This window comes from Daucus carota, chromosome 2 (genome assembly GCF_001625215.2).
Source record: "Daucus carota subsp. sativus chromosome 2, DH1 v3.0, whole genome shotgun sequence".
Classification (NCBI taxonomy): domain Eukaryota; kingdom Viridiplantae; phylum Streptophyta; class Magnoliopsida; order Apiales; family Apiaceae; genus Daucus; species Daucus carota.
This window is the reverse complement of record NC_030382.2, coordinates 37,675,837-37,691,670: the sequence shown is the minus strand read 5'-3', so window position 1 is coordinate 37,691,670 and position 15,834 is coordinate 37,675,837. Positions and strand designations below refer to the sequence as shown.

Sequence of the window (15,834 nt, the reverse complement as noted above, 5' to 3'; positions counted from 1 at the left end):
AAATATCTGTATTTTAAATTGCATATTGAATTGTATGATCTCATCCCATACGTGTTATACTCCATCTGGGTGTCTTTCTAGTTTGTTTATTTGAGAAATAAACATTTTGAATTATTGTGATAGCTTTACATAATATATAAATATTTATTTTTTGAATAATTTATGTTAATGAAAAACTTGTAAGAAAATAAGAGGCAGGAGATCGTATTTATGATGAACTAACAATTGACCAGCTCCCCTTTATGGAATATAAAAAGACAAGGTTGAATAACTCTTGCAGCCCACGTGCCATTTTATTTCTTCCAAAGCAAATAAGATTTTGTTTTATGCGGGTTCACTTTTTTTCTTTTTGCTAATTATATATGGGTTCATCTTATACAGGAACTCTACTATTTACAGGCTTGTATGTAAACTGATAAGAGCTTGTATTATACTGCTGGTGTAATACGTAGTCGCTGTAGCTGTATCTACATCTTGCAGTTTTTCTACTGTAAAGAGCATTAAATAGTCATGTACTCTCTCCATCCCATTAAGTAATATACATATGGGTAGGACACAAAAATTAAAAAAAATATAACTTAGTGAAAGAATTTAGGAAAAATGGATGAAGTGAAGAGACCATTTGAATATATCATTAGATCTCATATCCAGAAAAAGAAAATGTATAAAAATGAATAGAGCAGAGGAAGTATTAACATTAAGTAAAATATATACATGGATAGATAGATAGCTCGAGTCTCTTAAGCTGCATAAGCCACTTTCTCATTCTTAGAACAAAATGTACTCTGAAACAGTTGAGCTCGTATCAGAATGTTTGATCAGACCATCTGATTTGCCCGAAAAGGCAAAACACCCATTTCATTTAGGGCCCTTTGATCTTGCCATGCTCTCAGTTTACTACATCCAAAAGGGTCTTTTGTTTAAGAAACCCACGGTAACAAATGATCGAGAAAATTCAGTCGAGGTCCTTGTGCAGAAGCTCAAAAAATCTCTCTCTGTTACTCTTGCGCATTTTTATCCACTTGCAGGTCGCCTTGTGACAAAAAAGGAAGAATCACCGCAGTCTTATGTGGTGTTTATAGATTGTGTTAATAGCCCTGGTGCTAGATTTGTCCATGCGAAAGTGAATTTGACGATTTCTGATATTCTGTCACCAACTTATGTGCCTTCAGTCGTTGAATCTTTTTTTGATCATAACAGGGCAATTAATCATGATGGTCAAAAGGTGTCGTTGTTAACTGTTCAAGTCACCGAGCTAAAAGATGGTGTTTTCATTGGATGCTCGCTTAACCACTCTGTTGTTGATGGCACCTCTTACTGGCATTTTTTCAACACTTTATCAGAAGTTTTTATGAAAGATATTGGTGACGACGGTTCAGAAATCAAGCGGCCACCTATTCATGAACGCTGGTTTCCTGACGGATATGGTCCTGTTTTTAGCCTCCCTTTCACTCATACCGATCAATTCATCATAAGCAGGCACGATGCTCCGGAGCTTAAACAAAGGATTTTTCAATTTCAAGCCGCAGCCTTGGCAAGGCTCAAAGCAAAGGCAAACGCTAAATGCATAAACAAAAGCACTACAATATCAAGTTTACAGGCCTTGGCTGCCTTAATGTGGAGATGTATGACTCGTGTTCGTGGCTTACCACAAGATCAGATCACAGGTTGCAAACTGGCTATGAATAACAGAGCAAGATTACATCCTCCATTGTCACAGAATTACTTTGGAAACTGTATTCAGGTGGTGAGAGCTACGACTACAGCAGGAAACCTGCTGATAAATGATTTCGAGTGGGCTGCTTTGCTAGTGCACAAAACTGTGGCTGAACAAGATGATAAGGCATTAAAAAAGTTCATAGCTGATTGGATGCAGAGTCCTTCAGTATACCAACCCGGGCAATTTTTTGATCCGTGTAGCATTATGATTGGAGGCTCACCGCGGTTTGACATGTTTGGAAATGAATTCGGACTTGGAAAAGCTGTGGCAATTCGGAGCGGATGTGCTGATAAGTTTGATGGAAAAGTTTCATTGTATCCAGGGCCTGAAGGAGGAGGAAGCATGGATCTTGATATTTGCTTGCCTCCGCATTTCATGACGGCTTTGGAATGTGATGAAGAGTTCTTGGAAGGTCTTAATCTTTATGGCTAATTATACTGGTTTCAATTTGTACTTTTTCTAATAATAGTTCTCGGTTGAGCCAGGATCGAACCTATATCTTGGTAGGAGAACCTGTAGCGTATTTCTTTACGGTATTGTGTCAGTTTTTTTACTGAATTTTATTATTACTGCCTTGATAAAGTAGACAACTCAGAGTCTCATCTTGTAATTTGATTTTCTCAATTTATTCCTTCATTTATATTCCTTCCTTTTATTTTGACATTGATAAACATGCAGGGACATAATATAAATGTTTATAGCATTCTGAAAATACAAATTGAACACATTCAGAAGGAATAAAGTCAAAATTAGACAAAAAGAGGGGTTCTTAATTCAGATATTAAAAAATTAATAACAGTTTATGAATTTTAGTAGATTGCAAGTGATTTTGTGTTTTTATACACTCTAGCTAAATTAAGTTTAAGAATCATAGAGTTGATGTAGGGTGGTTAGGACTTCAGTAAAATACTTTAAAATCTTGGATTTTAGAAGAATTTTTGAAAACATATATTATATCCAACAATCTCATAATCATTTTACTTGGCAGTTACATATATACAGTTCCAGTACAACATTCTTATATTCTAGGTAACTTACATATACTTTGATTGTGTAGATTAACAGGCGCAGAGAATATGTAATTCTCCACCACGTAGTTCTATACATTTTAAAGCTGGGAAGTCCCAAACTGTTGCGGGTAATCTACAGCTAGACAAACAGAGGGTTGTTAACGCTGGCAAGTGGAAAGAAAACGATGATTCTGATAGATTATAACCATCAAGATGCAGTTTTCTTAGGGCAGGCAAGCATTTGATTGTGAACCAATTATCCGAAAATGTACTATGATGATCCATACCCTTCAGGCGCAGAGTTGTTAAACAAGGTAAATCCCAGCAATCCGATATCAGTTCACATTCTTGGAGATTCACTTTTAATGTAAGCTTGTTTAACGACTCGGAAGTGAAGGCAGATAAGTTAATGGGTTTACTATCATATGGTAAATCAAGATTTAAGCAATGCAAATTATGCGAGAGGACATGGTGAATCAGTTCATCCGGCAGTCTACTGATTCTGTCTTCATCTCCGAGTTGTTGTTGTTGTGATCTTCTCGCTTTCTTCTTTCCACGGCTGCTCATTTCTTCCCCTGCAAACCCTACCCCTTTTTATTCGAACTTAAACTTCACCAGGTTATTAGCAGCACCCTTTTCAGAGAGAATGTCAGAAATATCGGGTTTGAACACGTGCATTTCTTAAGCAGATGAGTGTTTCCGGCTTCAAGCTTAGCTACAGATTTTCCGGTCAAAATACTGCTGATATTTATTGAACCCGCTTTAGAAAGAACAAATGAAATGCCATATGTAAAATATATGGTGGAAATATATTAAATTACATACAAAATCTGATCATAGAAACTATCACCTAGTCAAGTATGGTGTCTACCCGGGGGGCCTGATGAGTGCTATTGGACCATTAATCTCATTTAATTTGTGGGGATTGTTGGAAATTAATACTTAGTATTTTAGACTAAGCTGTGGATTGAGGTCCAACTTTAATGAAATACCAATGTTTTGTTTTGGCCAGATTGTATACTTTTACAAATGAAAAGCATTGATTAAAATTCCTATGAAAAAAATTTTAACAAGAGAATTTACTAATTAAATTATAAATGAATAACTAGTAAAACATATTAGCTACAATAAAAAATATTACCTGCTTAGCACCTGATGAAGGAGGCTTTTTAAGCATGCTGGAGCAATTTCTTCATTGTTTAGAATAATTCTTTCACATATACTGAAATAAGATGAATGTCAAATTATTTTTGCAATATAAAATTTCAAGGACTAATTTAAAAATACAATGATATATGCAATATATAATTTTAAGGAAAGATCGAACCATAACAAAATAAAGATGATTAAAGTGTGTCATGATAAGGCTTTCATGTAATTATATCATGATCACTTTATGTTTTATTAAAAACTTTATATCATAGATTGGGACTCAAAAGTCACAATCCAACATTCCATTAACTCCAAATATGTACAAAGAAAAAGAAATCCAAAATAAGATATAGATATATGATAATGGCTTATTGATTATGCATGAATCAAGCACAAATCGTCAAATATATGATATATCAAGAACATCATAACAATGATTGTTGTGGATAGTGGTAATGTTATACTGCCTCTGTCCTAACAATGACGTTTAAATTTTTACTAAAAAAAAGTTGTGTAACTATATATACTTTATTGGAGACTCAAAATGCGTGCAAACAATAAACGTAAACAATCACATAAGACAGTGGAATTGGTGTTTATACTAAAAACATGATAATTAAGACTTTAATGGAAACTTCATATCTTAGATCGAAACTCAAAAATCATAACCCAACATTCAATTAAACTAATATATGTACAAATAAAACTAAATCCAAAATAAGAAGTAAATATATGACAATGACTTGCATACTAGGCATGAACTAATCAGGCACAAATCGTCATATTTATGATATATCGAGAACATCATAGAAATGATTATTGTGGACGGTGGTGATATAGTGTTTACATTATAAAAAGAGATAAATTTAGGCTTAATTGGAAATTTTATATCTTAGATTGAAATTCAAAAATAAAACCCATCATTGGATTAAATTCTAATATGTAAAATTGAAAATAAATCCAAAATAAAAATTGAATATATGACCATGGCTTACCCATTAGGCGTGGATCGAGCACAAATCGTCAGATATAGCTAGGATATATTGAAAAGATCATTATATACAATGATTGCTGTGGATGATGGTGATGTAGTGATTACACTAAAAATGATAAATTAAGAAGACAGATTCATACGGAAGCAGGATTTGGAATCCACCTAGTCACGGGCTAGTTCCGGCCTGTACTGAAGGTAAATTATGAACGAGAGGCTGATGCCCAAGGTGAAATTTTAAATAGAGAGAATAAGGAGATGAAGGGATGATTGTATGAAGTGATGAATGTTGAATGATTTTTTATTATAATAAGAGATTGAAAAGGATGTGCCATATGCCTGGGAAATAACATTGGGGTGTCTGGAATGAAATATATATAGAAGTATTTTGTTGATAACAAGTTATTAAAAATCAATTTTAGTGTTTAATGGTAGAAAAATATATATATTTTAATTTTTGAACAAATTGAGCTAATTTGACTCTCTCATTTTATGTGAAAGAGCTAATATAGGTTAGAGTGAAATTTTGATTTTGTGGACACTATACCCCCTAAACTTTGTTTAGACTATAAATGAAGTTCTAGAGATTAGAATTGGACATTTTAACATCTCCCCCAATAAATATCAAGTAAGAGGTAGTCAAATAGTTAAATGGGGTTTTCTCATAAATACCCAAATCCAAAATATTTTTTTTACTAAAACACTACATCATTTTCAAATATTTTACAAATATATCAAATATTTGAAAAAATACTGTATGCAACCACATGCAATTATACTTGAAACCAGATGCAATCATACTTGCAATCCCTGCGAAGCCAATTAACTAAACTAAAATTTGGTTGCATTTACTTGCATATTAATTCCGTAATTATTAAATTTATTAGTTATTTATAATATTAATATGGATTTTACTAATAATAATAAATGAACTCCTTATTTTTTGAATTCTGAAACATAATAGCAATTTTATATATGTGTTTCGTAAATTAAATTGTTTGAGTTTCAAAAAAGAAAATGAATAATTCTGGTAATAGTGTAATTTTTTTGGCAGGAAAATCGTTACATTATAAGAATTTAGCCAATTTGGAAGTCAAATAGAGTTTTTAGGATAAATAACTTCAATTCAAAACTAATGTATTATCAATTTTTTTACCGTATGATACAAGAGTGAAGATTACAACTAATTTAAACGCCGATTAACCTCTTTGATCCTTTACCTAATCTCCCACTCAAAGTCTTTCGTACTCTATTTTCTGTTTACAAGTGTGACTATGAGTATTCAATACAAAATCTAATAATATAAAGTGTTTTTAATAGTTTTCATGAAAAAATAATCATATCCTATATATTGAAAACAAGCTAGACTGTAAATAGAAATTTGAAACCAGTTGTGTAGGACATTTTACAGCTGCTTTATCTGGAATTTTTAACGGCAATTATCAAGACCACCACTTTTCTAGGTTTTTTTCCCGTAATTTTACTGTCTTTTGAAAATATTGGTAAAAATAGTAATTTTTTAGAAAATATTTGCAAAAATACGATCTGCAACTAGATGCAACATGATGTAACTTTAGTTAATTTGCCCTGCAGGGATTGCAAGTATAGTTGCATATAGTAGTTTTGTAAATATTTTCAAAAATTTGGTATTTTTGTAAAATATTTGGGAAAAATGTAGTATTTTTGTAAAAAAAAAATTATTTTGGACTTGGGTATTTACGAGAAAACCCCTGATAATATCTTATTCACCGAATGTAAAGTGTCCCGGAAAAAAAAAAATGGGGGAGGTGAAACTCATTGACCGTCTGACCGACATGCATGCATGTAGGAGATGAAGTGAAATTTTACCTAGTTGAGTTCCTACATTTAGTTTGCCTTTTAAAAGCAATCCAACTAATCATAATATGAGTACAATTTCCGCCAAATAACTCGTTCCATCGTTAATTTGATGTATTTTTATTAGCATAGATTTCAACTAATTTTTCAATTTATATCAGAAGATTTTTTTTTTCTTGATAATGTGTAGGAATGTAGTTGACTTTTCATGTTATGGTTAGAGATCTTAAAGCCTCCTCCTAATCTAGGAGCTATCTCACCATGATCAAAGAAGCGTCATTTCTCATGTCTTCTTGAGCTTCAGAGGGGAAACTCGCTACAAGTTCACATGCTTTCTATATGAGGCTTTAAAGGCCCAAGGCTTTGTAGCTTTCATGGACAAGAGTGATATACGTGTCGGAGATGAGGTGTTTTCGACAAGACGACAATCAAATAGGTGATCAAAAACTCTAAGAGCGCCCTAATTGTATTTTCCCAGAATTATGTGTCTTGATGAACTTGTTCTCATCCTTGAACGTAAGAACTCCTCTTATTTTATTATACCACTCTTTTTTTAGGTTGAAATTCGCGATTTCAAACACTAGCTAGGAAATTATGGACTCGCACTAAAAAAGCATAAAATGAGGCACAATGACAAGGTGGAGAAGTGGAGAGAAGCCCTTGTAGAAGTTGGAAATATTCTTGGAGAACATGTAAATGGGTAATTTTATTTTCCTATTTTTCTCAATTATTCAATGTTTCATGCTACATAATGGCCCAGTTTGGAAGTTAGAAGTTTGATTACTAGAATCCGCTAATATTAGTGTTTGATAGTTAGAGGGTTGAAATAGAGGTTTGGTTCCAAGAAACTAATTCTAAAAAACCTACTTTGAGGAAATTTTTGGGTTAGAGATTTTGGTTTGTGTCAGAAAAAGCTAATCAATCAACTATTTACCAAACAGATTTACAAGAAACTATATATTATTTCAATCCGCTAGTCAAAACATCTATTTCATCAGCTAGTCAAAACATCTAATTCAATCCGCTAGCAGCTAACGGCTAATTTCTAAATAGGACCAATACCATGGTTTTCTGATATTAGCTTTCTTAATTGTATAATACCATGGTTTCTTATTATACCTCCATCCATTCTACAACAGAACTCCGTTGAAGTTGGTCCCTTAACTTACTCATTCAAGCTTCAAGAATGAAGACAAAGCAATAGAAACCTTGCAAGACAACTTAACGAAAATTCTCAATGTAGCATCTTGTTACCAGCTAGGATTCTGTAGCTTGTTTCTTCAGATGATAATTCGTTATAATTATCAGAAGTGCGGGTTATTTTAAGTTGCATATTAAGTTCAGGTGTTACAACACATACTTTGCTTCATCCCTGAACTACCTCTTTATTAAGATGGCACACTGAAATGTTACCATAGCCAAAATCATTGAAACAAAATAGTTAAAAAGATCTTGGTAGAGGTTTCAAAAATTCACAAAGAATTATTAATTATTTCAAAAGACATCAAATTCAAATGTCTGCCCAATTAAATGCATGGCAGCCATTAACACCAAAAATTATTCAAAAAAATGATATGTCTCACCCAACACACATTGCAACCATTAACACCAAAAATGATCCAAACTTACTGGCATACATGAGGTTGGAGCACGATGACATATATACAGTTCTAATACAACATTCTTATATTCTAGGTAACTTACATATATGCTCACGCTCCTTACACTTACAGATCACTTTTGTTAAAGCCTTCCGTGTCTCTTTTCATTTGGTTCCTTTCACAAATCATGCAGCGCCAGGATGAATTGATTGGCGATGATGATGAGTACGATGAACTTTATGGTGATCTTAATATTGGAATGGGTTTTCTTCAGCCTCAGCCGTCTGAGGCGCCTGGTCCAGATGGTGCGGTGAATGTGGGATATGGTCAGACACCAAAAACTGTTGTTCGTGATTCTACGCAAGTAAATCTGGTGCCAAAAGAGTTAAACGTTCCTGGAGGACTAACTGAAGAAATTAAGACCTCACAGAAAGCAATCGCTCCAGATGCAAGTCATGATTCAACACCTGTGGCTCAGAATGGTGCAAGCAGGCTCTTCGTGGAGAGCATTTGCTTCTCCACATACTGCAAGGCACCTGGCTGATTCTTATACGAATACATCCCAAGTCCGACCTGAATTTCAAAACCAGTCACCATAAGGAACACTCTATATAGGAAAGATTTTAAATAAACATTCTTACAACAAATACATGCGTTACGCTCAGTAAATATACACTACTATGTACATATGTACATATGTATGTAATATGTGCACACATTTTAAGAATAGCAAGGGGAAACAAACACATGGTTACCAGTATTTAATTTATTGAGTTCTTCATCATAAAACAGATCAGTATTAATAACTAAAATAAAATGCGATATTACATGCTTAGCACATGATGAAGGAGGCATTTTAAGTCATGATGGAGCAATTTATTCATTGTTTAGAATAATTCTTTTACATATACTTGATATGTATAAAAAAAATTATACTTTTTTCTGTTTATATTAATTAAGGGAAGAAATTATCGTTAGGTATATAACAAGTGATCAATTCAATTTATATAGGCCTATATGTGTAAAAGAGCTTACCACTTTCTTAAGCCTGCCTCTGCCTCCTCCTGACGCGTATATCACTGCTTTCTTCTTCAAAGTCCAAGTCCTCAACCATATTGACAACCTGAAATGTGGTGGTAAAAATGGATCAAGACAACATAATTACCGGTATTTAACTCATTGAGTTCTTTATCATTAAATAGAGCAGTACTGTTAATAACTACAATAAAAGGTAATATTACCTGCTTAGCACATGATGAAGAAGGCATTTTAAGTCATGTTGGAGCAATTTCTTCATTGTTTAGAATAATTCTTTTACATAAACTGAAATAAGATGAACATCAAATTATTTTTGTAATATGAATTTCAAGGACTAATTTAATAATACAATGATATATGCAATATATAATTTTAAGAAAAGATCGAACCATAACCAAAAATTAAAAGATGATTAAAGTGTGTTATGATAAGGATTTCATGTAATTTTATCATGATCACTTTATGCTTTATTGAAAACTTTATATCATAGATTGGGACTCAAAAATCACAACCCAACATTCCATTAACTCCAAATATGTACAGAGAAATAGAAATTCAAAGTAAGATATAAATATATGATAATGGCTTATTGATTATGTATGAATCAAGTACAAATATTCGTTATACTCTCTCTCTGTCCTAACACGTTCTTTATGTTACTTTTTGGCACGCATTTTGACCCTCCTATAAAGTATTGTTTCATAATAATTTTTAAAAAAATTCCGTGAATAAAATTTTGTCATTTAAACTTTTATTCAAAAAAAAAAGTTATGGAACGAGACGTTATAGGAACCTCAAAATGCGTGCAAACAGTGAACACAAACAATCACATGGGACGGAACCAGGATTTGGAATCCGCCTCGGCTGGGAGACAAAGCGACAGCGACGGAGTAGAGGCGATTTTAATTAGGTGGGCTATGAAGACTAGAATTAGGTTTAGTTTGCTAGAGAAGCAAAGTTGCACTACAGAATTAGGTTTTGATATTTTGGGCTACCTAGGCTGAAACTATATTGGGCCGCATATATATATATATATAAATTTTATAAAAATATTTTTTGGGCCGGGAGTCATGGGCTAGTTCCGCTCACGGAAGGTAAATTATGAACGAAAGGCTGATGCGGAAGGTGGAATTATTTTCATAAGAGATTGAAAGTATGTGCGATAACAAGAAAAGATGCGTGAGAAATAACAATGGGGTGTCTGGAATAAAGTATATAAGTCCTACTCCAATATAAGCCAAATTAGCCCAAAAATTAAAAACAAGTTTCTTGTCAGTTTCCTATGACTATTATTAACTACAGAAATCACTAATTTTTACATAACATATCACTGATATATATAGAGCATATCTCGCGAACACACACACACATATACAGCGTGAAGTTGCGAGCCTAGAGTCATCATTGAACTTTAGGGTGCATAACAATGAAGAAAATTAGAAATGTAATGTTTGTTGCCGACTCATATAATACAAACCAAAAGGGAGATCTAGCTAATAAACTGCGTGGAAGATATCCTTTTACCTTGATGGAAGGAGGACAATGTATGTAATGTAATGAAGGCTGCAGATAAGTCTAACTCCTTCACAACTCGTTTAACAGGGATTTGATATATAGGATACCTAAAGAGAAGCAAGAAGATTTGTTACTAATTAATCTTGTAGCGAATAAGTGTTATACCTCTTCAGTTCCTAATGCAAGAAATAAAATTTCATTTGCCAGCTACACGTCACAATTTCTGCCTTTAAATTTTCCAATCTGACAATTAGAATATTCAACAATTCTGGCCAAGTGACAACGATTATAAATGATAGTTACCACAGACGACAATTCTCCTTACTCAGATTAAACGCTTGCTTCACAAATAAAGAGCGCAAAATATTAAAAATTATCATTTTTTCTGGCATTCTAGCAATGACGACTTGGAAGGGAAAATTTGAATTATCTCTGAATCCAACAAAATAGAAAACATATATAGTAATTTTAGGGTTCTCAAATAAACTAGCTATCAGACTCATGTCAACACTGCATCTATGACGTTTTTCTTTCTGCAACAAGATTACATACCAGGCAACAACCATCCAACTGGATGGCAACAAAATCAGTGCTTCTCAAAGTCATCAGGCCTGGATTTTCTTGAGCAAGACTTTTGATCTGCATCGAAAAGTTGATTCATAAGCACAGAAAGGCAATTACTGTATGATAAACAATTTTCTAATTCATGAAAAAAAAAATCAAAATACTAATGAAAAAAAATTAAAATTGTGGGGTGCAAAGTGTAAACCCAACATCTGTTAATTTTAAAGGTCAATTAAACAGAGAGTGTTCAAAGGGGTGCAAAGCGAAGCGCTTTTCCAACTTTAGGGTGCATACTGCCAATAACAATTGTTTGAGACTGTGACGGACACACAATACTAACCGACTAAAGCATGCATAATACGATAAATAATTAAACTACAGACTTATAAAATATTAAACTACAAGTCTAAAATCCACAACCCCGGAATCACCAGGAATATGTATGAACAACATCTAAAGTTATTACAAACCAAAATAATATCTAAGTCATTACTACAAGTTTTAATCCCCAAAAGTATCAAAAGATAAAACTAGGGAACTACGAGTTCCCAACCTGCTCCATCATATGGCGGTAGGCAATGCCCGATCCTGAGGTGGTCTTACGGGCGGTCTGCTTGAAACGAGCCATTCTCGGGTTTCACTGAAGGGTTATAATAAACAATACAATATATGAGCAAAAGCTCAGCAAGTGAAAGCAGCACATAACAGTTCACAGTATGCAATATAAACAAGTGCAAAAGCAACAATGGATCCTCGGCACACATTGGCCATAAACAGACATCAGGCTCCCCGCTACTGATGCTGCAATTAATTGACTGGCTCCTCAGTCTTAAATAAAATATTATCCAATTCCTTTTTAAGGTCATATCAATTCAATTCATTTTCAAAAAGGGGTCTTGATCAAGGACAAGTCATTAAGCAAGGGTGTTTTCAAAACATAAGTGATCTTTCTAAAATAGGAAATGTTATTAAGATCAGGGTTCCAAAAGAGATAATTCAGTTTAATGTGGAGTATCAAATTCTCATTATTCATCAAGGGACTATTAGAGTGTATTCATGTGGGTGTAAGGTGATATTATATGAAAAGGGTAATTCAAGTATTAAGGGTATGATTGGAATCCAAAGTTTGATCATAAGGGGATGATAAGGTGATTCACTTCTAGATAAGCAGTATCAATGTATTCACAGGGTATACAATTATCAAGCAAGTATAAAGGAAGAGTTTCACTTGCCTGGATTAAGCTTACGGAACTCTTGTATAGATGCTTCCCTTCCAGGGGTTCCTTGCCTGGCCTCCTACTTGCACCTATAATTAATAGTATCCTCGTCACTACAATGCTAACTACCCTTTCGTGTATAAATATATATATATATACACACACACACATATATATATAAATATATACACTTAAACTTAATTAATAACAAGTCACATATTTGTCAAGTAATTCACATAACAAGTAAAGCATGGCATTTTATTACTTAACTATTATCACTTAATAATCTCTAATTATGCCTAAGTCACTTAAGCAATTAGTCAAGTAACACATAGGTTCTAAGACCAATACTTCCTAATTATACTCTACTGACCTCAACTTAACCAAATAAGGGTAAGGCATACTTGTGCCCCTCCTCACAAGCTTCACAAATGAAGTGCATCCAAATTGGCTTACTAGTATGCTCACCTTGGCAACACTTGTGTGCCTTGACAAGAATGATGCATCTAAACTAAGTGCATTGACTTAAATCAACTTATGAACTCAATATGAGGTCAAGGCTCCACTGATGACACACTCAAATGCAATGTATTTTAAGTTGGTTCTAAAATGTGACTCCATGTGTGACACTTGTGTATTTTAGTGGAAATGAGGCATCTCCACTTAAGGCATTCACTCCAAATTAATTGCTACAGGTTGATATGATCCTAAAATAACCTTGTGAAGTGGTGTGACTCAAAGGCCTTGCTTACAAGGACCTTTAAAAACTAATGCACTCTAGTGACTACTCTGTTTAGGCAGTTTGGCACCCCTTGGAGTGCCTTGGCAAAAACAAATGTTTCCACCTTGTGCCTTAATGAAATTTTGACTCCTCTGGATTCCTAAGACCTTAACCTAAGTTGTGCAATTGGTTTGACACTAAGGCCTTGCTCAGGCCTCTCTAGGCCTCCATGCCAAGTTGGCACAGAGCAGCCTACCCTGATGTGCACACTGCCCTGATTTTATCAACTTGTAACTCACTTAACTAACTCAATTGAGCACTCCAATGACTTTTTATGCTTCCTAAGACTTCATTAAACTCATCTAAAGCAAGGCCCATGAAGGCCTCACTAATGACATGGTTTTTAACACTCAAAAGTCCAATATGCTACAAGGTGCCCTTTTCAGAGGTATTCTCTGAAATGTGTGTGTGCACCTATCAATATGGATGTTTTTATGACTTTGAAAGCTACTGGAGACTTGTACAAACCAAGTCCCATCTTACCAGAGCTTGGGCCTATCAAGGCCTCACCAATGACAAGCTCAAAACCTCTAATTTCTAGTGTCAAAATTTCTGTTATGTGTAGTGTGTGACTCCTTTCACCTTAACTCCCTTCATAACACCATAAACCAGCAACCAAGCCTCAAATCCTAGTCTACAATATACATATACCTACTGACCATTAATACAATAAAGTTTACACCAATAATCAACAATATATATGCATAAACCGAAGCAAAACACAAGGTAAAAACAGAGCAGAATTTCACTTATCCCCTTTTTAGCAAAATTTCGAATGTACAAGCATGGCATTCATACAATGGCTACTGATCATTACTTGATATCATAATACAAGCTTTAAAATAACATTTTATCACTTGGATCATGGCATGCATCACTCAAAAATCTCATACAAAACTCAAATTCATGGCATTTCATTCGGTTTTCACATAAAACAACATGCATCACTAGAACCCTTTTACACAAGCTCTAATTCATACTATATCATCAAAATATTAGACATGCAAGGGCTTATAACACACCAAAATTTCACCAAATCATCATATCTTTCGAATATTCAAGAATCTAAACTTAAAATCATAAAATTTTAAGATCATAACATACATATATACATTCGGCTCCTCTTGAGAGCTATTGCCAAATGTGATGAATCAAGATGATGCCTTGGTCAAATAAAGGTATTAACCTTACCAAGATCATCTCATGATCATCTTTAGGAACCCCCAAAATGGAGACCCTAAGCACATAAGAACTAAGGCCCCATTTCGGCGCCATAGCAACATGCAAGCAAAAACTAACTTTGAAATGGAAGATACAAGTGTGGGTGATGAAGTTCTTGGCAAAACAAGCTTGATTGTTGAAGAAGATGAAGAAAACGAAAATGGAGGAGGGTTTGGAGAGAGAGAGCCGAGAGGAGAGGTGAGGGAGATGAGAGAAATGAGAGAGAATGGGTGAGTGTGGGTTTGTGTGGTCAAGTGGGTGTATTCAAGTGCTTTGACCCCATTTGACTTGACTAGAAAAGTGTTAGTGGAGTGTAGAAGTTACATACTTACCCTTCTTGCTAGTGTTAGTGTAAAATGCATGCAAGGGTAGACTAGACTTTTGGAAATTATTAAAAGTGTGATTTAAAAAGTATTTAAAGAGAGAGTTTTAATAAATAAAGTATTAATCCATAAATCATAAAATTAATATCACAAATAATATGAGATTTTAGAAGTTTAATAAAATAGTTTTCAAAAATTTTTGACAAAGAATGGATTTAAAAAGAATCACTATAAGTAGAGCTTTAATATTCACATCACACAAAATATAATAGCACAAATATAATACACGTAAAATCACAAGAGAAATATATATCCAATTGCTATTTTACAAGTTAAAATCTATCGGCTACTCGCAATTTATCAAATATCACTAAATCATTTAAATCTCTATTATTATTAAATCGGGTAGCGACAACGATCACATTTATTAATATTAAGCCAAAACCGTCGCAACTAGTAATATCATTTAATCGCGTAGGGAAATTTATTTGCCAAAAACCATACAAGCACATTCCAACTATAATCGGAAGTCACATAACGAAAAATAAATCGATTCCACATAATTTAGCAATTAAGACACGAAAATTCATATACCACCAAAATGAAATACTGTGATATATATATATATATATATATATATATATATATATATAAGTCAAATATTACAGGCGTTACAGAGACCAATTCGAAAAAGCGCCTAAACATAAGGGGTGTAAAGTGTCAATCACCCTTTCTTTTAATATAAATGTAACTAGCTCTCTTGACCATACGTAAGTCTCATTAGATGGTAGTCTCATTTATGTTTATTTCACTGTTTAACTCTTCGTCATGTCACCTAACACGACAATAGTATGATATTGTTCGC

The 15,834-nt window shown here is 33.7% G+C and overlaps 1 protein-coding gene across 1 annotated transcript; it reads left to right on the top strand.

The window, feature by feature from the left end:
* The first annotated feature begins 699 nt into the window (after positions 1 to 699).
* LOC108208266 (uncharacterized acetyltransferase At3g50280) lies at positions 700 to 2,366 on the top strand. Its single transcript, XM_017378785.2, has one exon. It carries the CDS (start codon positions 779 to 781, stop codon positions 2,150 to 2,152), a length of 1,374 nt encoding a protein of 457 aa, XP_017234274.2. The 5' UTR covers positions 700 to 778; the 3' UTR covers positions 2,153 to 2,366.
* Positions 2,367 to 15,834: the final 13,468 nt, after the last annotated feature.

Coding starts and splice junctions, on each gene's coding strand:
- LOC108208266 (XM_017378785.2), top strand. CDS start 779: ATGTACTCTGAAACAGTTGAGCTCGTATCAGAATGTTTGATCAGACCA.